Source organism: Tasmannia lanceolata, unplaced genomic scaffold (assembly GCF_043159265.1).
Source record: "Tasmannia lanceolata isolate RefF3 unplaced genomic scaffold, GAP_Taslan_0.1 ptg000006l, whole genome shotgun sequence".
Classification (NCBI taxonomy): domain Eukaryota; kingdom Viridiplantae; phylum Streptophyta; class Magnoliopsida; order Canellales; family Winteraceae; genus Tasmannia; species Tasmannia lanceolata.
Genome location: NW_027518683.1, coordinates 5,935,147 through 5,962,322, shown reverse-complemented (window position 1 = coordinate 5,962,322; position 27,176 = coordinate 5,935,147). Strand labels below are relative to the sequence as shown.

The window sequence follows — 27,176 nt, the reverse complement described above, 5'->3', positions numbered from 1 at the left end:
TGTCCGGCCCGGTTGGGTGTTTTACCTCTGCCAAATGTGCAAACTCGTGTTTCCTTTTCTCTTTTAGAGAGTCTTTGACTCATCTACCCTTTAGTTGTTGTCAGAGGAGTGTTTGACTCGTGTTTTCATCTCTTGGAGAGTCCTTGACTCGTGTATCCTTTAGTTGTTGTCAGTAGAGTCTTTGACTCGTGTGTTCTTCTCTCTTAGAGAGTCTTCGAATTGTGTTTCCATTTCTTTTAGAGAGTATTTATCCTCTAGTTGCTTTTATTAGAGAGTCTTTGACTCGGTTGCTCCCTTTGTGCTCTTATTAGAGAGTCTTTGACTCATTTGCTCTTATAACGGTGTTATTAGAGCATAGTTTCCCTTATTCACCCTAGGGTTTGTCCCTAAGGTGTTATTTTGTATATTCCCTCCGGTCTTTGGCCAAAAGGGTGAAAGCATCAGAAATTTTAAAATCCATAAACATTGAAATCATTAAAAATCTCAAAAACATTAGAAACTTAAAACATAAAAATGGTTGATTTGCTGTAATTGTTTGATAGGTAAAAAGTTCGTTTCGAACTACGTTGGCTTGATCCTCTTCCACGAGGTACGTAGTGCAGCTTGGGATCCATATCCCAAGTCCAGCCAAACTTTGTAAATAAATGTTTTACCCCATTTTTCTTCAAAACCTTGTTTTCAACAAGATCTTCCTCTAGAGTTAGGACTTTGTCTTAGATGAAGGGTTTTAGAGTTAGGGTTTGTCTTTGATTTGTTATTGCTTGTTGTGTGTTTGTATTAGAGTTAGGAGTTTGTCCTAGCTAGGAGCGCCTCCGTCCGGTCAGTTGGCGATTCACATCGCCGACTGATGACTAGGTCTAGGATGCGTTAATGATCCCATTGTTTTCCTTAGCATTTAGTTAAGGCATATAGGGTGTCCTAAAATCTACAATTCACTGGAATTTAAATAATCGTTCAAGAAGCTTTAATAACTAGTCCAGTCTTTTAGATCGAGTCTAAGATAGAGGTCTAGGTGTCTTAGGCATCCTAGCTTAGAATAGGCGCGAAGAACTACGTTGCCTTGATTCTCGTGGAGGCGGGGATACGTAGGCTTCTTTGGATGAATACCAGACCATCCGAGGACTCGGGCTAATAATTTAGAGTCTTAGGATTTATTATGTTGTTATTATATGTTTTGATGTGTTTTCTTACTTTCTCGTACTGATCCTATACCTTTTGCTGTAGCTTGTATGTGTTTGCACATCAGAACTTAGACACCCATTAGGTTTGTCACTCATAACCTAGCTATGCTTAGGTGGCACATCTTTCATTTATTTTTTGTGTGTTTATTATTTTTATCCTCAGGAAATGCATGCTTAGGTAGACGATTCTTGAGGATTGTTCCCCATTTCAGATGATTTTTACCCAAACTTCTTTAGAGTTAATAATAAATGGCATAAGAGACCAAGTGCTTGCACTCGGACGAATCGGGGGTGCTCTCAGACCTTCCCCATTCGTAACCAGGCACGAACCCATATATATTTCTGGTTATCCATTGCACAGAGGATTTGATTTTAGGGTTCCATGGCATATCCATGGATGGCGACTCTGAGTTTATTTCTGGTATGTCTTGGTTTCGAGCCTTGGCTCCGGATCGAGACATATCTCTTTCTTTTTATATCGCCACTCGTGCTATGCTATGAGGGTGGCATCCGTTTTGAGAGTTCCTTGGTAAAGCTCTCCTTCACTTTGTGGAGATCTTTGAGGATTAAAGGAGGGATTTCGCGTCCCTCGGCACCGTCCTCAGGATTGGGGTCCACAGCAGCTAGGCTATTGTGATTGAAATGTCTCCAATTTCTGAAATTTGATGCTACAAATGTAACAAAGCATGAAATGGAGAGAGAGAGAGAGAGAGAGAGAGAGAGAGAGAGAGATTATAGGAATGAGGAGGGTTCTTTTTTTCCTACCTCTCCCGGTCCTTAACTTCACGAAGTTACGATCAATTTGTCTCATGATTTGTAACACACGCCCTCAAGATTGTATCATAAATGTATGTTGTTTCCTGGAACAGAATAAGATTCAAGGACATGGAGAGGGGGTATTGAGATTAATGACAATTAAATAGTGATCATAATGCATTGTCAGAATCAGAAATCAGAAGTAAAATAAAATGTCTATGTTTCTAGGTCATTGCTATATTGTAGCCATGGTTTAAAATTTCGGTTTCGGACCCCTGAAATTTCAAATTTTCGACTGAAATTTCAATAATAAAAAAAGCTTATTTAATTCATTTCGAAATTTCGGACCGACCGAAATTCCAAAATTTCTGCAGAAATTTTGTAACATTTCTTTTTTTTTAAAAAAAAAATTGCATTTTCTCGAAATTCCAGATCGAAATTCTCGAAATTCCGAAATTTGGTAAAGGACGAAATTCGAAATTTCGCCAAATTTCTGTTTCGGTAATTTCGGATTTCGGTCGAAATTTAAAACCATGATTGTAGCTAGATGGCACCTACCAATATCAAGAATTACCTGGACACATTTCATCTCACCATACCTGTATGCAAAATTCAATGCAGTTCTTGGTTGGGGATTGAGACTCTAATTTGATGATCACAAGTTAGTTCCTATAAATTAGCAGATAAAATTTGCAATGGTGAATAATTCAACTCGATATATAATCAAAAAATTGAGAAGAAAGGCTATTCTGGTTCAGGTTCAGCAAAGAAGTTAACCTGGCAGTAGAATAACACAGTAGGGTCGGTGCTGTTTTGGCAATTGATTCTGGTGTGGACAACAATAGTGGGAAGCTGTTAAAATTCCAGCCTGCCAATAACAATTAAAAAGGAGCTACAAATTTCAGCATTGGATTATTCATTATGATGATGATTATTACCAGTGGATAGTGGATGCAGTCCTATATAGAAAATGTGGCTGAAAATTCGACTCATAGTTGATGACTGCAGTAAGATATGTTATAGAAAAAAATAGTCACGATAAACAACAGGCAAAAAGATCATAAGAAAATTGATGTTGATAAATACCTGGACACTGACTTTTTCTTTTATTATTTAATCAGTTGTCAAATTTATTACAATTCCCAAAGAGTTCTTTAGATCAAAAGACAAAGTGAGTCAGTGGAATTATGAAATCATAGCAGTGCCGATATTAGTTCTTCGATAAAATTTCAAACTTGTAAATAAAACTTCTACATTGTATTTAAAGCAACAATATTTACATATAAACAGAGTTTAACACAAAAAAGATGCAATATTTAGTCATTGTTTGTTTTCCAGAAAAAACAAAACAACTTTATATCAGAAACGATTGGCAAGTTCTCCATATACATTTGCCTTCACTTAATTTTGGATACCCTGAAATAAATCATTTGAAAATAATAAATCAATTGTAGGAGTAAAAATTGAAGACAATAATATGAATTAAAAGTAGATAGTTTACCTTATATCAAAAAAGATTTGAAACTTTTCATATGTCATTGACCATTTCATTTTGGACACCCTGAAATACATCATTTGGTAATAATGAATGAATTGTAAGAGTAAAAAATCAAAGATAAATAATATAAATTAAAAATGGAAACGGAATATACCTAGTTCCTTTCAAATTAATAAATTTACATTGTAAACGGAATATGCCAAATATATGCAAAGAAAATACGTCGGAATATTTAATATATCAACTACGAGAAAGAATATCTCTGTCTTTCACACACATATATCATTTACAAAATATTTCTTTGTAAACAATATTCTTGGTATAGGTCGATACCCTCAATGTACTACTTGTTGGCATTACCAACACCTTCGTCCTATGCCTCGATATACCTCTAGATAATGCGACATAGAGTTGGCCATGGGAGAATACGGGCTCAGGTAAGTAAACTCCGACGTGCTGAATGGTCTAGCCTTGAGCTTTGTTGATTGTCATTGCAAATGCTAATCGTATTGGAAATTGTTTTCGCTTAAATTGGAATGGATAACTCTGATTTTCAGCCGGACACAAAGGTATCCTTGGTAGCAGTACCTTTGTTCCCTTGTGTTGCCCAGAAGAAATTTCAGCAAATATAAGATTTGGCTTAAAGTTTAAACATGTTAACTTTGTACCATTGCACAATCCATTTCTTGGATCTAAGTTCCGCAGTAACAATTGGGCAATTTGTTTCTAACTCCAATTTGTGTGGGGGCAATCCATTTGGAGTGAGTTGAGAAATTCTTCCAAGTAATAACTGTTTGTATCATTTGTAGCACTATCATAAATGTAGTATGTAACTTCATCACCCCTACAGTTTCCAATGATACTTTTATTTAAATCATCAATATACTCACTCTTTGTCGTTAATATACCTCTTTCTGCAAGGTAATCACTACTCAATATTTGCTTATCCAAATTTGGGAAAATGATGTCAATCATTTTTTTTATTATCTTTACCATCTTCGTACTCGATCAACATGTCAACTAGAATTTGGACAAGACTATCAGGAACTGTAACTTCATCACCATTACTTATTCGTAGTAAATAATCACTGAATTCATAGTAATTTTTGGCAAGCATATTTTTCGTGAGTATCAAAATTTCCATCTCCTTCCATAAATATGATCTCACCAAACTTAAATCAATTGTTTCTTCTCGTGTTGCTCGCGGTACAACCGGAAGAATTGGTCGAAAATCGCCTCCGAAAACAACTTCACCACCAAATGGTAATGATGGTTCCATAATATCTTGAAGTGTACAATCCAATGCCTCTATTGTATATTTCTTGCACATAAGTACCTCATCCCATATAATTATTGTAGCTTTTACCAATAATTTTGTCGTACTACGCTGTTTGGGAATCCCGCATACATAAGTTATTTTAACATCAACTGGTATTTTGAATCACGAATGTGCGGTACGACCCCTGGAATAATGGAAGCGGCAACACCAGATGTAGCTGTGGCAATTGCAATGCCATTTGATGCTCTAATTTTAGCAAGCAATGCTCATATAGAAATGTTTTGCCTGTTCCACCAGGTCCATCAATAAAAAAGATTCCATGCTTATCATCACTGATACGCTTCATTATCGTTTCAAAAGCATATTTTTGCTCAACATTCAACTATGAAATGGCTTCTACATCTTCGGGTGGTGTTATAATAGACTGTTCTTCAAGGATCTCTTTGAGCAATGCAAGATCCGAATTACATTCTCTTGATAGTTTCGACAAATCAAAATTTGATGACGACTTACCCACACTGTTGAGGATGGTATCGAGTTCATTTAATACATAAGTAGCCTTTATGTTGGTACAGTTCTCCGGAATGATTCTCAAATCTTCAGCCATATGAGGTAGCATTGCATCCCACAACAATCTGACATTGTTAGGTTCACAAAAAACCAAAATGTTTCTAACAGATCTCAACATTTATGTGGCAGTTATATCGCCAAAGTAGATAAGGATTATACGGGACGACCATCGGAACCATTTTCAGTGGTTCAGATGCTAGAATGTTACGGAAGAACAATATCTTCTAACTGAAACAATTAGAGGCGAGCATCAAAAGTATGGAATACTTTGATGTGCTAGAAGTAGCTCTAGAGAGACATGTTTTTTCTTCAAAATCTCAGAGAAAAGAAAAGAAAATAAAAGGACAAAAGGAGATTTACAGAGTTTCTAATTGATTTACTTGAGTGAAACAACAAAATTCCAATCAAGATAAAATATAACATTCAAATGATAAAATATAACATTCAAATGAAAACCTCGTCATTTATGAATTTCTTTTCAAGAAGATAAAAAACCAAAAGCTTAAAAAGAAAAGGATGGGTAGCCAAAAAAAAAACCTTACCATATTAAAAGCAGGAATCTATTCAACTCAGGAATCACTTTGACGTCTTTCGTCACTTGCATCTATGAATTGCTGATCCTGAATATGAGAAACAACCCCTTCAGGTACGGGAAAAAAATGAAAACGATTTACAGTTCAAGGGAGGTACTTGTCATGGCTTTGGGGAGAGATACTGAAATGTGGTGAAGGAAGAGAGACGTGTCGAAAGAGCATAGAGGCATGGAGATAGGAAAGTGCCACGTTAGGAATGGTCTCTCTCTCTCTCTCCCTCTCTCTCTCTCTCTCTCTCTCTCTGTGTGTTTACGATGATTTGCACAAAACTGGGATCCACATGAGATTATTTATATCATCCTGTTACTAACAAATTCAGTCTCATGAGAAATTATATCAAATCCTTAAAGAAGCACGACCTTAGCCCAGATCTCATCCTGTTTTTCAAGACAGTTATGTATGAAAAGGAAAAAGGATTGGTCCTGGGACAGTATGCATAGAAAATTGCATGATATAATCCTTCCTTTGGGTGTCCTGTTATAGTTTTCATCATCTTGATTAGACGAAAAATCTCCCCTTTCCTCTTAAAACTAAATTTCATTTCTGATAGTTGTAGTGCTTCCTTTTTATAATTCTCATGGGTTTCTTTTTCTCCAATGCATGTATGCAAGGCAAATGTTCATTAGCTTTTGGGCTTAAATTGGTGTTTTATATATATTATGTATATTATAACCGGACATCAATTCATCCTAGGCACATTGAGTATAATGTATTGGAGTCAGATAACCTTGTATTATTTCTTCATTTGTCTTCACTCTTCAGTTCAGAATTCAGATAGCATCGGAGAAAGCTGTATAACCACTTCATGAATGAATTATCTACCTACCCAAATTTGCTGACTCCCATCTGCAACTAAACCCTACTTTGCCTACCCAAATGTGCTCACTCCCATATGCAACTGCATATCTTGATGCCTGCATCATTTACCATTGCTGACCTCATGTGATCCACATGAAACATCCACACGACCTTCATTTATTTAATCACATAGGACAAAACCCATTTAATCATGAACTTCCTACATAAGTTTGTACATTTAGTATAACATGTTTGATTTATTCTTTCCATTTCCTTCGTTTTGAAAAGCATCATAATGGCAGAGTCTGTTAGAATGAATTACCTACAGATGCTGCTCTACTTGGGAAGGAACAGCCACATATAGCCCTTTCGAATCCTCCGCCAGCACCACCTGAAACATAAAAGTTTACATTTGCTCTCAAATCACATAGAATTAGTTTGTATGAATGTATGCTTCTAACACCTCAACAGAAAGTGGAACATAGTGGGTAGAGTCTATTACTATCTACCATTTGCAGGGTCGGCAATTTTAGAGAAGAGGACTTTCTAATGAACCACATTGATAGTATAGAAAGCATTGGAGACATAAAAGAAGCATGTAAATCAATAAACAAAGGAGATACATAGAAGTTCCACTGTGTTTTGCAGAAGCATGACTAAGGCCAACATTAAACAACTAATTTTTAAACAATCTCAATGGATTAACTATAAAAACAATGTTCGAACAAACGGAATTAAAATGAAGTGAAAAACTGAAAAGCCACAAATGCAAATTTCAATATAACAACAACAAAATACCCATGAAACCATGAATTTGTTAGAGAAATAATTATGTATCTGTTGGAAAGAAAAAGCAGTAACCAGTTTGCTTCAAGGCGCGAAATCGCTTTCCTTAAGACAGATTTCGCCCCCACTAGAAGTGTGCAAAGGGGATCCGCGAACTGCCTCCAAGATACAATGAAGCCAGTAGGAATGTCCTACTAATTTGACGACGCTATGCACAAGCGGAGTCAAATCCGAAATGCCCTTAGAATCTTACAAGCCTGAGAGAATCAGTCTAATTTATGTTACTGCAGTATAACAGTAATTAGATAAACAATAAGAAAATAGTTTAGTAAAACGAATTTTGGTGGGAGCAAGAAAGAGAGTATAATGCACTAGAAGTCTTAAGAATTTATCCAGAAATGGGTAAATTCGATTGTACTTTGAAATGGTTGGGTTCTGCAACTTTTATAGAGCCTCTGGTGTCTTTTCAGTGTGAAAAGCACCCCTGTATAGAGTCTTTCCAGATCAGTTTGAATTCTGGCCGTTAGATCGCGCCCATACGCGATTCAACGAACCAGATCAATCCTAGAGAGTCTGTTGGGATATTTAAATTTCCGTCCTCCCATCTAACCGTTAGATGATCCATCTATGGTACAGATCGCACCCCTTAGATCCTTGACCGTTGGGAAGGGACACAACCCAATGGATCGCACCCACTGACCGTTGTGCTCGAATCAAAGCCCAACCCAATCGAACTATTCGACACTTGGCTTGGGCTTGATGGGCCTTTGAACTATTCGGCCCACCCACTAGACCGATCCACAATCGTCTAGATCCAACGGTCCAGATCAGATCTGGAAAAATTAAAGGCTCCAATCGCTCCTCGCTACGATTTCTAAAAAAGCGCCAATAAAGCGCCACTATGCGCCCTATAATAGCCCATTGCCCACGCCGCGCGTGCGTGTGCTCGTGCACGAACGGTGCGTTGCACCGTCCCGCGGGTCCAACCATGGGTTCAACCCAATGTGCAATCAAACAAGTAATAGAAAAGTGTAGTGCTTTATAAGCCCTTCTCTTTCTTTTCTCTCATCCGATTTGGGACTATCTTTTCAACTACATTACACTATTCTCTTTCTCTTGCAAAAATCAACTATTTCCAAAGAAAAGTTTTTCTTTTTCCAAAACACACTTAAAGAAAATATTTTCCAAAAATTGTTTTGACCAAAAACACTTGATTTTGAAAAATCTTTAACAATTAAAATGAATGACCTAAACAACACAATAACCATGAATTAAAATATATGGGGCCATAAATGAAGGGAGCCGAATGAGAGTCGTGGGTTCTTGGACGGTTGTACAAGGGCAACTCAGATGCTAAAAAGACGAAAAAGACCTGACAAAACCAACGGCCAGGATGAATGTTCTGAAAATTCTATGGTGCTGATACATCAAAATAACATGACAGAGAGGGAATTAAAGAGAAAGAAGCCCATGAATTTATTTATTTTTTCCATTCAGGCTTTAAGAGCAGTAGAGGAAGGATTAGAAAATCTCAAGGCATTTCTTATTTAATAGATTATTGTAGAGAGTTATTCGAGTTGTGGTCCAATATTAGAAGGTGTAACACAGGGAGAGGATTAACTTTTCACAAGAGGCCACCAAATTCAGGCCAAATGCAGGTGTGCCATTAGCCATGTGTGGGCGTGGGAATATCATTCCCTTAATCGAAATAAGGGGTTCTTTTAAAAAGAAGTCTTCTACTTGCAAAAAAAAGCCTTCTAGTTTGACAATTTACAAATAGTCTTAACATTTGAGTGAATTATATAAATCTTGTTATGCCATCCCATATAGTGGTATTTTTTACTCATAGAAAGACCAAAATGTCCATATACATGAAAACGCGAAAATTACCTTGTAAAAGGAACTCCATTATGGTTTGATATGGTGGGGCCCACCATTTTACCTCGTGTTTCGATGGTGTTTTGATGGGACACGTTGGTTAGAGGAGTTCCACCCAAGCCCATGCGTAGCGGGCCCACCCCCACCATTTTACACCTCATTCTTTCATCTTTTATTGTCAAGGTATGTCAAGGTATTTTGGTCTTCTTGCAGAGTAATTCCTGTCTTTTCACATATATATATAAGGATATATTTTGGTCTTTTTACTATGAGTAAAAAAAATCCACTATGGGTATTTTGGTTAGAAATCGATGGCATGAGAGGATGTGCGAATACTCAAATTCCTTATAATCTATCTGTAAATTGTCAAAATAGAAGACTCTAGTTTGTTTTATCCGTACTTTTAATAAAGTGAGTAGTGCCCTCATTAAAATACAGTAGTGCTGAAAACATCTATAAAATCCCAACGGTTTCTGTGGGGATGGTTCACTGCTTCGGTATAAATTCACCTCCTCTAATGTTTTTCTTTGCCTTTAAAACTTAACGAATAAAGTTAAGGGGGAGATTTTATCCGTCAGAGGGGGGAATATGATTCCCCAATGAATCCTATACACATAATATCTCACCGAAAATCAACGGCTTACATCACAATCTCTCTCTCTCTCTGCCCGTGTGTGTGACTGTGTTGTGGGCGGACCAAATTAATATTAAAAAAAATCCGAGATGGAAGATTTCTTGTTTTTAATCTTTCACAGCACCAGCGAAAGATGGAAATGGCAACTAGGGTTTCTCCTATTGTTTTCTTGAAGACGAAATGGCACAAACGCCACTTGCATCCCTCCACCCTTGTGCCATTTTTTAAATTTAATCAGCCGGCCTTTTTGTCCCAGTCGAACACAATCCAATCAATCTTCAAAAAACAACAACACACAGTCTTCAAAATCCCATACCGAGCCTATTCTACTCTGTGTAACAGAAAACTGAAGTTTCTTCAATGGGTTTTGCGCTCTTCTGTTCAATATTTCTTTGTATGCTCCATCTCCTTTATGGACAGCAGGTCACCGATTCTACTGAAGGTCTGTCAAGGGTCAGTCTAGTGTGCAACCCAATTGCATTTGGGTGCAATTTGTGTGTAAATTGCAGATTTTCATACAAATTGCATCCAGAATGCAATTGTGTTGCACCCCTAAATTGACCATAACCTCTTTCTCTATATTTACGTATTTTCATCTTTATCTTATTTGCTCTATTTTGGTTTCTTTGGATATGATCTATTGTTCTTCAATTTGTTTTTCTCCTCTTTGGGTGGGATGCAGTGGTGGCTTTGCGCGCTATGGCAGAATATTGGAATTTGAAGAGTTGGAATTTCACAACTGATCCTTGTGATAAAAATGCGCCATGGAATCCTGACTCTGCGAACCCGCGAATTGCCTGTGATTGCTCCTCCTTCCCTAATAACACTTGCCATGTCACCCACTTGTGAGTTCTTTTCTTTCTGCATATTTCCCTCATATTCCTTCTTACTTTTCTTTATAACTGTTCTACAAATATTGAGGTATGGGTTTCAGGAAAATTTACGCACTGGATATATCAGGCGAGATCCCAAAGGAACTGTTCGACCTGACTGAGCTGATGGACTTGTGAGTGATTGTTTTATCTTTTTTTCTGTAATTCTGTTTCTATTATTTTTTAGTCCAGTGAGCTCAAATAATTGAGGTGATATAGGAATTTGGGTCAGAATGTGTTGAGTGGACCATTACCGCCAGATATCGGTCGATTCTCAAAGATGCAATATCTGTAAGTTGATAGTCGATGATCGCGTTATTTCGAATTTCCAAGTCATGATTTTTCTGTGATATGAAATTGTTAAACAGGAGCTTGGGGATAAACAACCTGTCAGGTTTTGTGCCTCCAGAGCTTGGAAATCTCACAAAACTGATCTCTTTGTAAGTAGAAATCTGTTTCCATTTTTTCCTAAACAATGCTTCTTTGCTGTAAAGTATCCTGCATTTTTTTTTCTTGAATTCTTTCCTGTATGTACTTATTGTTTGGTTATTGGATGAATTTGGCTCTCACTACTGCTTATGCTCTTAAATTTTTACCATCCTTACAGAAGTTTTGGTTCAAACAAGTTCACTGGACCCCTACCTAAAGAGCTTGGAAAACTGGCCTCCCTGGAGCAGCTGTGAGTGTCTGCGCTTGATTATAGTTGAATTTTGTCGGTTTACAGTTTCTTTCCTTTTAACTTTATACATACAACTAAGTGATTTTTTTTCTTATTTAGATGTTTGCACTGTTATTCCAAGTTATTAATTATATCACCCACGATTATAATTTTAATTTCCATGTAACATATCCCTTCATTTCAAGTCCAAGGAAAAATGCAATTCAATTCTTAGGTTGAATCATTTTTCTCTTGCTATTCTTTGCAGTGGCGTGATTTTTATGCTGTCATAATCTTGTGAATCAGGAAACATCCTGCTCTTGGTTTCCATAACTTTAGCTTACAGTTGCTCTAAAAGAGAAGAGTATTGTCTTTCTTGTATGATATAGCCAAACACTATTCTGCCCTTCTTTCAGGTATATTGACAGCAGTGGAGTGGGAGGAGATATTCCACAAGAACTAGCAAACTTGAAGTCCCTTAAGACTCTGTAACTAATTTTCTCACTTCTTTAGAAATTTGATACTAATTAATATGATTTGGAAATATTTAAGAAGTTTTTCTTTGTTCTTTGAAAATTAATTGGAGGTGCTGACGTTAAGATAGGGAGCTAGATTGCTAATGATAAACATTTCTTCTATTACAGCTGGGCATCTGACAATCTCTTTACTGGAAAGTTGCCAGATTTTTTAGGGACCCTTACAGATCTTACAGACCTGTATGGATGATTCTCCATGCACCTCCCTATATTTTCAGCACAAATTTTTTTTTCCGGAAAGTTCTCATAATTCTTTTAACTAACATATGATCTTTTTTACAGGAGAATTCAAGGGACATTACTTGAGGGCCCAATCCCAAGCAGTTTTTCTGCTCTAACAAAACTACAAGACTTGTATGTTACCACCATACTGACAAACATTTAGCGTCCCTTTTTCTCATTGAGCATGCCTACATTTCATATGCTTGAAATGCAGTAGTTTCTACTAGTTCTATAATCTTGCCTGGCTTGGTACTTCTCATCAAACTTTGTGTGTTTAAACTACTTTATTTAGGAAACATTTTTGCTATTTTTATAATTTTGTGGCACTGTACTTGGTAAACTTTCTAGCATAATGTGTTGAACATAAGCCTGACCTGTAATGTACAATTTATGGGAAATTTGAGGGTCATGCTAAAGAAAAGTTTTGAGCTGTCATGCACGTCTGTAGGAGGATTGGTGATCTTACTGTGGCAGACTCTTCTCTTTCTTTCTTGGAGAACCTAACGGCTTTGTCCATTCTGTAAGTTTTATATACCCCAGCTTCTACACCCAAATCAAATATTCCCGTCTTTATTTTAGTTTGTGTTACAATTTTTTATTCTCATGAGCATTATCATATTATGCACGCAGATATTTGAGAAACAGCCGAATTTCTGGCCAACTTCCTGCACGACTTGGAGAATTTCCTGACCTGAAGTACTTGTAAGTTTTCAAGATATCTTGGATGTTCTCACCAGAATGTGATACATGCCGAGTGCCTCTTAGTACTGTCTATTCTTTTAAATTAGTAAATTCTTTAAATATTTAAGAAGTAGGGAGTTCAAATATTTAAGTTTGAACTGTGCACTCATTTAAGTTGACTACCCCTCTATCAACAGTGTAGAGAACTAAAACTACAACATATACACAATAAACATGTATCCAAAGTACCTTTTAACATGTAACTCATGGCGCCAACACTCCCCTCAAACTGACATGGAAGAACATTGGAGGATTTGTTGAACATCAACAAGTTACATAATGTTTGAAACATATGGAAATGTGATTAGAACTTCTCCGTACTTCTGGATGAAGTGGAAACTAAATGATGGATTTGGTGTGGTCATGATCACATTTGACATGTCACCATCTATGTTTTCAATTCATACACACTCATCTAGGCACTTAAGTTGATGTTGGGGGGTGTTACCTAGGTGACCGTCCATGACTCAGGATGGAAATGGCCACCCCAAGGAGGTCGAAATAGAGTAGTGTTGGATGTATTAACCCTCTAAACCCTGCGAAAAGCTCATTTTCTCCTTCAAACATTCTCATTGATGATATGAGTGATTTGAGGTTTTTTAGAGCACGAAGGTTGATATGCTAGAAAGGTTGATATCATAAGGTACTAAAATTTAAGACCCATGGGAGATTATGTCCCGGGGATTGACAATTCAAGTTTACATGTGTACTCCAAGATGGAAAATTCAGGATGGTTTTCATCAGTAAATAACAGGTTTTCTGGTCCATATGTCCAACTCCAAAGACTTCTGAAAACTGTTCGAAAGTGTAGATTAATATGCTCTTTGAAGTTGAGGTCTTTGTAGTTTTTTGCTGTAGTTCTATCAGTTACATGGTTGCTAATAGACTTTTCCGTCATCTATTTAATTCTGAACCATTTGGGTTGATTCCAATCATATATTGTCACATTATGTCATGTGGGTTGAACTATAGATATGGGAAGATTTGTGTCAACCCAACTCACAAGTTTCCCTCAGTGCGAGTCTGTACTTTGCATTATCATCCAAAATCAGTGAAGAAGTATTTTATGACAAGCACTTATTGTCGGTTTGATGACATTTGTGTTTCTTGATTTATAGGAAACAAGGTTTTGCTGTTACATGAGCTTTCAAGTTTCCTTTGTCATGTGAGCTGTACATTATATGTGCTGGAATTCAGCTATGAAAGTTGTTCCATGTTATTTTTCTGTCTTTTTAATACCCTCCATACATTAGATGTTATTTTGTTGACTGAGTTGTTGAATTACCATAATTTCATCTTCTTCAGACCAACCATCCACTGATTTAGGCATCAACCATGGTTCTCGGCCGAAATCCGAAATTTCGGTGAAGATCGAAACCGAAATTTGGCAAAATCTCGGATTTCGCCCTTTACCAAATTTCGACTGAAATTTTGATTTAATGTAATTAAAAAAAAAAAAAAAACCTGTTACAAAATTTCGGCTGAAATTTCGAAATTTATTAAATTCTATTTTTTAATTAATACCGAATTTCGGATTTCGGTGGGGTCCGAAATCAGTACCGAAACCGAAATTTAAAACCTTGGCATCAACTATGGGCACTTCTCTCTTTCTTTCAGAAAGAAAACATAAATTTCATCTTCAGTGATCTTCATATAAATTTTATTTTGAAGAGTGATGGTATTTATATAATAATGTTCTTTTCAAGCCTCTAATCCCCTTTCTTGTTGATTTACTCGTATGCCAGGGATTTGAGCTTCAACACGTTGACTGGTCAAATACCAAGCTCATTCCAGAATTTCAAGTCTTTAGAAATTTTGTAAGTTATTTTATTTTTCAGTTGTTCAATCTCATGTAATAGCTACTCACCAGCCAAATGGTAACTTCAGCATAATATGCAATGATACAACACATATTCTTTCTTCTGACATTTTTGTTGTTGTGGTATTTTATTTACCCGGTTATGCATTTTTCATATTATACATTCTACAATTTTTATCCTCTTCAGTTTCATCAAGTGGTGACTGATTTCTTTCCTCAAACAATTCTCTTTTGTGGTTTGGATAAATGCAACCTGAGAAGAATTGGATTTAATCTTTAGACTGTAAATTTTACAATATTGTGAATTGTGATAAAAAAAATTCTTTTGACGTATCCGTTTTTTAATAGCAATGTTTAAGTCACTGGGTCAATCATCTACTCACCCAAGCCGGCTAAATCCGAGTCGACTAAGTTTTGGCCCTACCTCACCCATGTCTGTAAAGAACTTGCTGTAATCATAACCGGATGGAGTCAACTAGAGGAAAGAAAAAAAGGCGGCCCAGTGCACGAGGCTCCCCCCATTGCAGGGTCTGGGGAGGGCCAGATGAACGCAGCCTTACCCCTGCTTTCAGAGAGTCTCTTTCCGTGACTCGAAACCGTGACCACCGGGTCACAATGGAGCAACCTTACTGTTGCTTTGCAGAGATGAAAGAAATAACGTCTTAATTTTATTTCATGATGGAGGAAAATGTTGAGGTTCAATATACTAATTTCTTTTTTTCTCTTTTTTGGGAGAGGGCTAGTGTACTGGTGCTTGTTACAAAATGCATGGCTGGTTAAACTTTGAGACTTCATGCAATGTATTGTTGCCATGGAGAGCTTAGGTAGTTTTATGTATTCATGAAGTTCTGTCTTGTTAAAGTATAAAAGATTAAATAATGCCATCTCCAACAGCTTAAGCTTTTGGAGTAATTGGTTGTTTCACATGTCTCACTATGAGTTTTATCATTGCACGTTATAGACTTACGAATCTGTGAAGATATGGAGAGCAATCCATAAATCTTGTGTTCAATTGGTAACAACTGGTCAAAAAGTCATGGACTAGCTGGATCGAATATAGAGATGCATCAATGAACAGATACAACAATAAATTTATACTTACAGAAGGCAGGTTAACCTGTGGTGCTATGTATACCTATGAAACCAGAATCCTTCAAAATGGGTGGAGTACCTGACTCGACAAGATAGTATAAGGGGTGTGGGATACATGTCGAATATGGATGATCCATATCCTCGTTTTTGGCTTTCTTTTTGTTTCTTCTACTGGTTTGGTGACTAGTCTTTCATAAATAGAGAAAAGAAAGATGATCTCTTGAGGATAAATCTTCTTTATTCCTTTTATATTCCTCATCATAAAGGAAATGAGAATCCTATCAATCCTAAGATCCAAATGCTTACAACTCTTTTTCAGATATCTTGGAAACAATAACCTAACTGGGGACCTGCCTTCAAATATCTTTACTCCAAATCTTGTTGCAATGTAAGTATGGACTTGAAATTTTACTCTGTTTATTAATAGTCTACATTTTGTGTAAATCTTTTCTTACTTTGGATCGAAGATGTTTGGATTTGTACATTTTGGAATGCTAACATGTAGTTATTAAAATTTTCATTAATATTGCTGCTGCACCCTACTCTTTCTGCATGTCCAAATGGACGTAACAGTGCAGGCTAGTACTTCTCAAATTAAGGATGCCTCCTTCTGAAGGCTTCTTTGAATGTTTCTTTCTCAAAGTTGTAATACCTTGTTTCGGGGATTTTAGTTTGTGATTTTCTATGTGTGGATGTTCATAAAATTGTTCAATTTAATTTCTACTCAATTCCTTAATAGAAGGCCAGAGTAACTCCCTTGCACTTGATGTACTTCAAAGTTCAAAATATATTCCGCTCACTCATTACGTCAGCTTATTCGGAAGCCATAGCTCAGCCGACCAATAATTATGGGGTGTTGACAGCATACATCCGGAATATGTGGAACAACAATGACGACTGAAGAAATGGAAACATAACAGAATATTGTCTCTTGTTATGCAAATTGCACTTACTTTACCTTGGGTCAATGATTTGAATTGTCCTTCTCTTGGTTGATTCTTCAGGATTTAAGTTTACCGACATTTCAAAGCTAAAATTTGATTATATTTTAGCATCAAGTAATGCTTTTTTTTTTCTTGTGTCTTGTAATGGGGAGTGATAAATCGACCCCCATATACCTTAAATCAACCTCTTTTTAACGGAAAACGTTAGGGTGTGTGAGTTGTACACTTGTACGGTGTTTACCGGCACATGAAAACTTTATTCACACGCCCTAACGTTTTACGTTAAAAGGGGTCGATTTAAGATATATGGGGGTAGATTTATCACTGCCCATTGTAATTTGTATCAATGTTTAAAAACATGGAAACCAAGTTGACTCAGGCTAGTCAATGATTGATGCAGTTAGTTTTTCAAATGGGTGAGTGAAAGGAGTTTTTGCCTTGGGGAGTTTTTTACAGTAATTTTTTTTTAACACTATTGGTAATATGTGATTAAAGAATCAGGCATCTGTCATATTACAAGAGCCTGGAAAAAGTTATTGAATTGATTCAAAATAGGCTTTCAGTTATATATGCATGATCGTATAAAAATTGCATGATCATATATTCAAAAGGACTGGATAGCTTTATTAATGAAACTATATAACTAAAGAACATAGACAACTTATCCCTATAGAATATCTGTCAAAATTACAAAATCCCTCAGGCGTAACCCTCTTATAATTTCAAGTCTCTCTCTCAAGGTAGAGAATGCAATTCAAACATTCTCAGCTTTCCTGTACAAAGCTTACACATCTCGTTTCCTGTAGATTAGGTAAATATATCAGCATTTGGGCTTCATCTTTTAAATAGAGCAGTATCATCCTTTTCACTGTTATCTAATCTCACACAGAGCAGAAATAAACCTCTACGGGTTTGGTTCTTCTGTGAAACAAGGAATGTTGTCAAAAGTGGTCCCTCTGCGGCAACCAATCAAGGGTCTATCATCTAGGCAAGACCTGCTCAGGCGTCCTACACCTTGGCTCAGTTGGATTTCTAAGCGGTCGCCTAGTTGAGCTGGGTATGAGTTGGCGAACTATATCTAAACTTAACTATTAATTTCAACTACTTTGCTGCAGAGATCTCTCCTTCAATCCAGTCTCTGGAGACTTTCCTCTGAATTATGCCAAAGCAGGTTTAGCTATGTAAGTTAACCTTTTTTTTAGTTTTATTTCTAATTCTCTGCATAACAGTGCTACATGATAGCAGTTTCTAAGCAGTTGCCTACTCTTAAAATGCTGTTGTTTCAAAGGTTTGAATGTCCCTATATATATTGGCCATATCGGACCCCCATCGATGTCGATATATTGGGAATATTCCAAAATATTTCCGAATAATCCTGATATATTGGCATATTGGATGGGTGCTGATACCAATATATAGGGAAATGTTATCCGCACAACCATATTATGATATTTCCACAAACCTAGCTGTCTTTTCTTCTTTAATTGGCTCTTGAGAGCTTTTTGGGAAATGTAATAACCTTTTTGACAGCTCTTTAAATACTAAAAGACAAGATGGTTTGTGAAAATATCAAAATATGCTTGTGCTGCTATCATTTCCCTACACACACACACGTGTGTGTGTATGTCATGGATTTTCCACCTCAATAATTGTTGTTTCAACAACTTGTGATATACTGATATGTGTTCATTAAGCGAATGCTGACGATCTCTTTCTTGTAGGAACTTGATAGGGACTTCTATAAATGCAAATAGTTTTTATGACAGGTGAGTCATCTTTTTAAGATCCATAATGTATTACTTTTATTGGTTCAGCACGTGCTTCTTACTGAACTTTGCTTATATGATCGTAATAGAATTATTTCATTTTTACCCTTGTTATTCTCTGCCGAGTTCATGTAACATGTATCTGAAGTGCCACTTCATCCAACTAAGGAAGAATAATTTTTGAGATGCACATGGAAGTAAACGGTTACAAAATTCTCATCTATGCCTATTGCATGTTATGATGTGTCCACGGATTTGTCGTTGCCACGAATCAACTTGATACAATCTATAGAAAATCTTGAGTTGATTGCAGTGCTCTAGACATTAGTTAGAGAAATTTTTTGAAATTGATCATTGGGTCAAAACCTAATTTCTGCAACAATGGCACTTTGCTACCACCTCACATTTTCTTGATAGTAACATTGTGCTCTTGGTTAGACATAAAGGCAACTGTCCCCTTAGAATAAGCTCTCTGTGCATAATATTGAAACTCATCTTCATGGATAGGGCCTTCCATGAGGATGTGACGTGTCACCCTGTTGTCAATTCTCCCACTTAATTCTTATGTGTTTGACTATGAAGCCTTTTCCTTTTTTTTAAAAATGAAATGGTTAATTAAAGGCAGGGAAAATTGTGAAAGCTCCCATGCGCAAAACCAAAGCAAGTACAAATCTGTTTCCTATATATTGGAAAGCTACACGTTTACCACTTGGGTTCCTTTCCAAAACAAGCAAGCATGTTTCTGATGGGGTTTTTCATGTGTTTGTGGGAAAAGTGCCCGGAATTCAACATAATAAAAAGAGTGTCTTAACATTAAATATCTTGCATGATAGTAGATTTTCTGTCCACAAGTTTCTTCAACCGTATTTTTTAAACCAATAACTGAACATTGATTCACTTAAGATTACATGTTATACCAAACAATATGGGTGACAATGAAACCTAGAGATAACGTACCAAATGGCCCAACTTGGACACCGTAACACATGTTACCCCATGGATTTAATCAATTTCTTGCCACTATGTAGTTTGTCCCTTGTAACACGGCATCTCTATGCAATGATTTGAAAATTGGAATCGAATCGTAAATCGTAATCGGGGTCGAATCGTATCAGATTGTAAATCGTATTGTAAAGATTCATTCAAAAATATAAAAAAATATGTATAATAAAAATTTATAAATATATTAAAGAATAAAAATAGCCAATTATTCATTTTTCATCCAAATTCATTAATTCAAACAGAAACTACCATGATTAGCATTCAATATCATAATACGAATTGTTTGCTGACAAACTTGACACATACTAATCATTTAATTCTCATCCAAACCCATGCATCTTGGTTACTAATATTTAAAAAAAGACACAAGATCATTTCAATTCTCAAAGTCTCAAACTTCAAATGACAAATATCAATCATAAAAGACGGGTATCGATGTTGTCCTTGTTATGGTAGTCTCCCACCTCGACTCCCACCTCGATGTGAGTAATGCCCTCAACAAATGCTTTGTGCTCGACTGGTTCGATTCGTTCAAAGTCCCACCCCTCTGTCTTCTTCCTTCTAATGAGAGGGATTTCAAGGGCTTCTTGTAATGTAGAAAGGAAATGATGTCTTTTGAAAGAAAGACATATTTTCTTTTATACAAAACTTAATTTGGATAAATCGTATGAATCGTACGATTTACGATCGAATCGTAAGATTCATACAAATTAAGATTCAATCATGGGATTCAAATCGTTTTGCCTAAGAATCGTAAATCGAACCATAGATCGTAAGATTTTCAAAACAATGTCTCTATGTCCCTTTTCCCTGTGGTCATCAGGTCCAGAGAGAACAAGAAGTGCCCAATCATTTTTTTTCTTTGAAAAATAGAAGTAGCTTGTTAAGCTGAGTTTCACTACCTAATGACTTGAGTGTTATAGCGACGATCGTAAATGTCCCTTTTTCATGTGGTCATCAGGTCCACATGGACCTCTGCAGCACTCATAAGTGGTGGACTTGAGTGTTATAGCGACCATCATCCACGTCAAAGTTCAACTTCCTAGTTGGTATTGCATTTGAAGGCTTACAACCCATGCTCCATCAAGCTTGTAGGAATTTCCAAGCATTTATATCTCTAGCATGCATGCATATATGTATGGATGTATGTGTGCATGTTTGTATATACTTACGTACGTATGTATGTATGTGTGTGTATGTATGTATGTATGTATGTATGTATGTATATAAATGCATTTATACGGAAATGATGATATTCACACTCCCTTGCCTAATAACATCATTTCTCCCTAATTTGCTGTCAAAAAGCTTTTCAACGTTCCCAAGAAAACTATCCACATACAATCAGAAGAGTGTTTAATAAAGTGAGTCCCATCATACACACATGTATTTGTGTGTGTATACACCCGTATTTTTGCTTGAAATAATTGTTAGATCCATCCCTCATGAAAGTGATAAATGACCTCGAAGACATGACATTTTCCCAAGTGCCTAACCTCATGGCCATGCTTGGCCTTGATATGCAGTTAGCTGCTGCTAGTCTTGTCCTTGCAATGCAGTTCCCAAGTGCCTACTAGTCTTATCTTCTTCTTCTTTTTCTATCTGATAGCTTAGGGGACCCCTTGTCCCATTGATTTGTAAATCTCCTTCTTTTGGGAATAAAATGTCACTTTTCAAAAAAAAAAAAGAAGGTCTTATCCTTGATTTGGGCTAACAGTCATCAGCTTATCCGTTATTCTAGACAATGAAATTGTCCTCTAGAGTTATCCTGTGGGAAAATGCCCTGCTTGCATCCCAGTATTGACTCCCTTGCGTGGTCCCACTGTGCAGAACAGTAGAACCCTCTTGGGGTTTGCTGCTGTTCATTGCTCACCTCCAGCGAGTGTAGAAATTCAGAGATGGCATCTCTGATTTTTTTTAATGACATCTCTGATACTTGCCAAAATAAATATAAACAAGAGATAATGAGGCAAATTCAGGATCATCAATAATATCATCACCTTTCAAAAAAAAAAGAGATAATGAGGCAAAGAATAAGCAGTTCATGATTACATGTCCAGACATGCAATAAGCAGGGAGGATATGTATCAATGCAATCAAATATATCATGATTTGTTGTTGTTAGAGAAAATTATGAAAAATAAAAATAAAACTATAATCTAATTTATTCGTGTCGTACATCATATGCTAAGAAAATGGCATTCTTACACCATTAAGAGAATTCTTGTATGAGTTAAATAAACAATAAATATCAAAAGGGTTAAAGGGTGCAACTACACTGGCATTAATGCATTGGATCCAATCAGAAATATATAGTTAAGTGTGCTTGGGTGGGAGTAGTACTAGGATAGGTGACCTCTTGGGGACTCCTCATGTTGGACCCCTCGTTTTCTTTCTTTGTATTCACCTTTTCAAAAAAAAAAGGTTAAAGGGAATGGATGTGCGATGTTTCATGGTGTGACAGTAGTTATCTAGTTGTTATACCTACTAATAATACTGTGAGTTTTATTAACTGCAATTTAGGAGACCAATTTGCTAGCTTTTCATTCAGAACTAATAACTGATTTACAATTTCAGGAGTACTTTTAAGAACTAATAACTCGATATTAATAATTGCCATTATTCCTTACATTGTCTTATTGTGCTGAAGTTCTCTTATGATGAATTTTATGGATTCAGGAAAGCTTTAGGATTACTGTATTGCCTCCAAGAAGGTTCTTCATGCACTAGCAATGGACCAGAATGTAAGTATGATGTACTTTGAACTTCTAAATATGCCTTTTCTCTTCAAGAGGGTTTTTGCGCATGCTGCTTTCGCTGTGCGGTTACATGTTTGCTACCTATTCCCGCTACGCTTAGACAATATGCAAGGAGAAAGAAACATGGTAGTTTCAACATCTTAGCCTTGAATTTTGGTCTGGTGTGTTGAAATGCTATTACTCTTGTTTTTTATTTTCTTCTTTAATATGCATCATCAGAAGTTTTCGTAACAAAATATGAATCCCCCTATAAGCAATATCAAGTGGAGAATATAATAATAACCTTTAGTGCTAACCTTCTAGAATATTTTATGAAGCTGTACATTCTTCATACTTATCATCATAATGAAATCCATTCACTTATTTTGTGATAGATGGTCTAAATATAGGTAATACTGTTGATGCATTTTCTTTCTCAATAGAAAGGCAAGGGAGGAATAAATGTAGAATTCAACCATTATTGATGGTGATATATGAAATATAATTCTTGAACTCAACTTATATTACTATGCCTAGGTGGAACAAGCGCTCGATAAGGTGGTAAATAGAAATGTGGTCAACTTCATATGATGGAGAATGCAAATGAAGAAAAAAAACACTAATCACTGACGTCAGTCTCCAACTAAAACTGATATCTTAATTTGATGCATCAGAGAAAGCTTGGTGTTGCTGTAAATTGCATTCCCCTTCGGAACAGGAAATATGATTGAACAATTAGTAAATGAATTTGTACTAAAACCAGGGTTGCCACACATGACAACTTGTGTCCATCCCGACATGCATACTTCTGTTTTACGGCCTATTTGGATGCCACAAAAATGGGTCCTTATTTTAAAAAATGATTAATTTAATCTTATTTGCAAATGAGACATTAAGATCTCTATGGAAGCCATTAACTATATCATTTCTAAGATTATTATAACCATTATTTGCAAATACTTATAATTAATTTTAAAACCATCTGCATATAAGATTATATGCAAAATATTTCTAGAGGTATCCAAAGATGCCCTTAGTTAACAAGCTTTTTTGGGCAATGTTCAAAGCATGCAGGTAATGTGTTCTGGGTAAGACTTTAGTATATCTGTGTTTGGATTAGTGTCTCTCATTTGAGAAGTCTGAGGTGTCTGTTGTACTGTTGTTGTGGTAATAATGTTAACCATGCTCTCGTATTGGTACGAATGGTGCCTGCTGATTGTATAGACTAAAGAGGTCAGTTAATATTATATTCATCTCTATTTTCTTGTTTATGTTGAGCCAGATATGATGGACTTTATTTTGCTTTTAGCTCTGCTTCATGAGAAGTGGATGTACCTCACTACCTTTGATGTTGATACAACCTATGATACCCAAATTCAGATGCAGATACCAACAAGGACACATGAATGGAGATACCCCTCGCCATTTTCCAAAATCCAAGACACAGATATGCATATCCCATAAGTTGAGATAAGACACTAAGACATGTATTAATATTGTTAACTAACCAACTTCTCCAAAAGCTTAAGCTGTTGGAGAAAGGCGTTATTTATCTTTTATACTTTAACACTCCCCCGCACGTGTGGTCCATTTGGCAAACACGTGGCACATGTGGTCCCACTTTGGGCCAACCATCGCATGTGGATTTTTGCTATACCGGAGGTTTTGAACTTGAGACCTTGGGCTCTGATACCATGTTTACTAACCAACTTCTCCAAAAGCTTAAGCTGTTGGAGAAAGGCGTCATTTATCTTTTATACTTTAACAAATATAATACCATAAAAACTAACTGGATTTAACTTAGAAGATGGAATTAATAATAAAAACAATCAAAACTATAATTACAAATATGTGACACTAACAAGCAAAAAGAATGATTGTTAGTTTGGGGAGAGTAGTTTGAAACATTATACTTATTTTGACCAGTATAAGTATATATGAATATCGGTATCATGTTGTGTCAGACACAATATGTTGGGCCAACACAAGTATCCAGATATCATAGGGTACAACTACGCTGAAGCATTAGGTCTTGTCACCTCACCTCTACTTATGCTAAAAGATGCCTTGCTATCTATTAGTCTCTATCCCTTTGATATGGTCTGTTTTATACCAATCTATTATTCAACATTTATACCTTTGTTTCAAGCTCAGTAATTGATCTTGAAGGCCCACTGTCTTGTTAATGTGGTGGCAGATTCTACTTTCTCTGTCAATTGTGGTGGCCCAGAGCAAATATCTTCGGCTGGAATTGACTTCTATGGTGACACTGCAATTTTGGGACCTGCCTCATCATACATAAACTCCAAAGATCAATGGGCAGTAAGCAATACAGGTCTTTACATCTCCAATCCCAATGGCCCGACATACATAGCAAGAACAGATTCTCAAATTATGGGGACTTTAGAATCTGAGCTATATAAAACAGCAAGGATCTCACCAAGCTCATTAAGGTACTATGGTCTAGGTTTAAAGAATGGGGAATACAATATCGAACTCCACTTTGCAGAGATAGTCATGGATGATTCACCGTCCTGGAAAGGTCTTGGGAGACGCTTATTTGATGTTTATGTTCAGGTACTTATTGATTTTCATATACATGGGAAAGCAAGCGTCCAATTATATAATTTCTTTGGATTGTTGTTGTTGAAAAATGTAGGGTGAGAGAGTTCTACAAGATTTTAATATCCAAGATGAAGCAAAGGGCTCCAAAAGAGCTCTTGTAAAGACTTTCAAGGCAAATGTGACCAATACAGTCATGGAGGTCCATTTTTTCTGGGCTGGAAGAGGGACGTGCTGCATTCCATTTCAAGGAACGTTTGGGCCATTAGTGTCAGCTATACACATTTCTGAAGGTTCTAATATGCTTCCTCAATTGTATTTCAGCTTTCTGTATATAGGAACAGTTCATACTTCAATTGACTCTTTTTTTATGTTCTGTAGATTCCGTTGGTCTAGGTTTGTCAACTGACCGTGAGAAAAGAAGACGTAAAGGAAAAATTGTTGGAATTGCCGTGGGATGCGCAGGCGGGGTATTGATACTCTCATCCATTTTCTATCTGTGGTGGACAAAGGATACGTCTGGGCATTATCGAGTGCACACTGAGTCACCACGAAAAGTATGATGCGCTTGCTGGTAATGTGTCTTCATGGCTATTATTGGAATACACGTTTTATATATAAGTCATATAAATATATGAGATTATATTATGTTTTTGTGTAATCTGTCTAAGATCACTATTTCAAATTGCAAGTAAATAAGGTGCCCTCTGAGCACCAGAGCACTAGTCACTTATGAAATTGGCCATTTCTCTATGAAAATCTATCTTGGGAGTGCTTTTTAGTCATGTCATGTACACTAGCTGGTGTTGAGAGTATTCAAGGGGTACTTGAGACATGTTAAATATTTTTCAGCAGAACTACCCAAAAATAATCATAAAGAAGTCTGCAATAACAGTACATTTCAGATATGTAGGAAAATGAGAGATCTAAGAGCACTCCATATTAGGAAATGGGTTTCCAATTACATGGTACTAAGATAAAGCAGAATGGAACCCTACATTTCTGTAGGATTCTCTCGCGACTTCCTCAGTGGGTAGTGCTGACCTGAAAAACCCACTCCCTCAAACATTGGTTTAGTCGGGTTAATAGCAAAAAGTAAAGCCAAGCATAAGTGAAATTCACCTAATTAAAATGTTTAACCCTTTCTATTTTTGGAATGAGAGAAATAATAGGATGTTCAAACAACAGAGTAGAACTCTGGGTAGAATAATATTGGACACAAAGATTGAACTTATCTCTTGGGCACAATAATAATAAGAAAATGATCATTCAAAATAATAATAAGAAAATGTCAATATAATCTACAAAAGAAATCCTTAGGAATTGGAAGTCCATCATTTGGGGGGGAAATTAGAAAGCAAAAATATCTCTCAAGTGTTCGGCTCCGTCTAGTGTTTGGATTAAATTAGATTTTGATGGACATTCAGGTCAAGTAGGTGCGGGTTGTGTGTGTAGTGATACAAATTGGCTTACAGTTGCACTTCTTTTGGACAAAGGGAGTGAGACTTGCATCGGTTTTAAAGGCCTCCAAGCTCATTTTATACCTTATCAAATTCATCCTTTGGGGAGCAAAATAGTAACTTTTATCAGTACTTAACTTTCCCCACTTAGCAATCATGAGGCATTAAAAGTAGGGAATTGCTAGCCAATTTCACGGAAAGCCATCTCAGTTTTGCAGGAGTGAACAGCCACGCAGGCTCACTTTTTAGCTGATTTTCTCTTATTCATTTAATTCATCTGAGGTGGCTGTTCTGTCTTGCAAAAGTGAGCTGCAAAATGGCTTTCCACAAAAATTCCCTAGCAAATCCCTTGAAAGTAAATCCCTCCTGCCCAGTTTTATGAAAAAAAAAAGTATTCACAGATATGCTACTTATGATATTGATTGTATGGATCACATCAGTTCTCCCAACTTTAGCAATGATCTAGTTATTTTTCACACTTTTGTTTTCTTATAGTAAACACAACTTTAGACTCCCCTCCCACTGAAGGATACCCTTAAATTCCATATCGAAAAAGAATTCCCGAGAACAGCACTCTGACCTTCACTTCATTTTGAATCCGCAACATCAATCAGCCCAAAAAAGGTTTCTAAAAGCTCCTTCAGTACCGCTGGAACTAAGGTTTGTGAAGGATCAACTATTAAAATTCAACTTTGTCACTTGACGCGGTGGATTTTCCATCTTGTCACTCCCCATGTTTCCCAAAAAGCAAACATCAAAGTTCAACTTTATTCATTTATTTTTTGAAAGAT

At 36.4% G+C, this 27,176-nt stretch overlaps 2 protein-coding genes across 2 annotated transcripts; one reads left to right on the top strand and one right to left on the bottom strand.

Annotated features, from left to right (window-relative positions):
* Nucleotides 1-4,402: 4,402 nt before the first annotated feature.
* On the bottom strand, nucleotides 4,403-5,060 carry LOC143878155 (uncharacterized). The gene is made up of 2 exons (XM_077380461.1): nucleotides 4,923-5,060; nucleotides 4,403-4,822 (listed from the first exon to the last, which is right to left on the bottom strand). Exons 1-2 carry the CDS (start codon nucleotides 5,058-5,060, stop codon nucleotides 4,403-4,405), a joined length of 558 nt encoding a protein of 185 aa, XP_077236576.1.
* Nucleotides 5,061-9,852: 4,792 nt separating this feature from the next.
* On the top strand, nucleotides 9,853-25,710 carry LOC143879429 (uncharacterized). Its single transcript, XM_077381808.1, has 19 exons — nucleotides 9,853-10,415; nucleotides 10,656-10,818; nucleotides 10,908-10,979; nucleotides 11,065-11,136; nucleotides 11,214-11,285; nucleotides 11,453-11,524; nucleotides 11,920-11,991; nucleotides 12,148-12,219; nucleotides 12,322-12,393; nucleotides 12,710-12,781; nucleotides 12,892-12,963; nucleotides 14,748-14,819; nucleotides 16,233-16,301; nucleotides 17,973-18,038; nucleotides 18,579-18,623; nucleotides 22,305-22,369; nucleotides 24,561-24,940; nucleotides 25,023-25,218; nucleotides 25,307-25,710. The coding sequence occupies exons 1-19, from the start codon at nucleotides 10,334-10,336 to the stop codon at nucleotides 25,486-25,488; spliced, it is 1,968 nt and encodes a 655-aa protein (XP_077237923.1). The 5' UTR covers nucleotides 9,853-10,333; the 3' UTR covers nucleotides 25,489-25,710.
* Nucleotides 25,711-27,176: the final 1,466 nt, after the last annotated feature.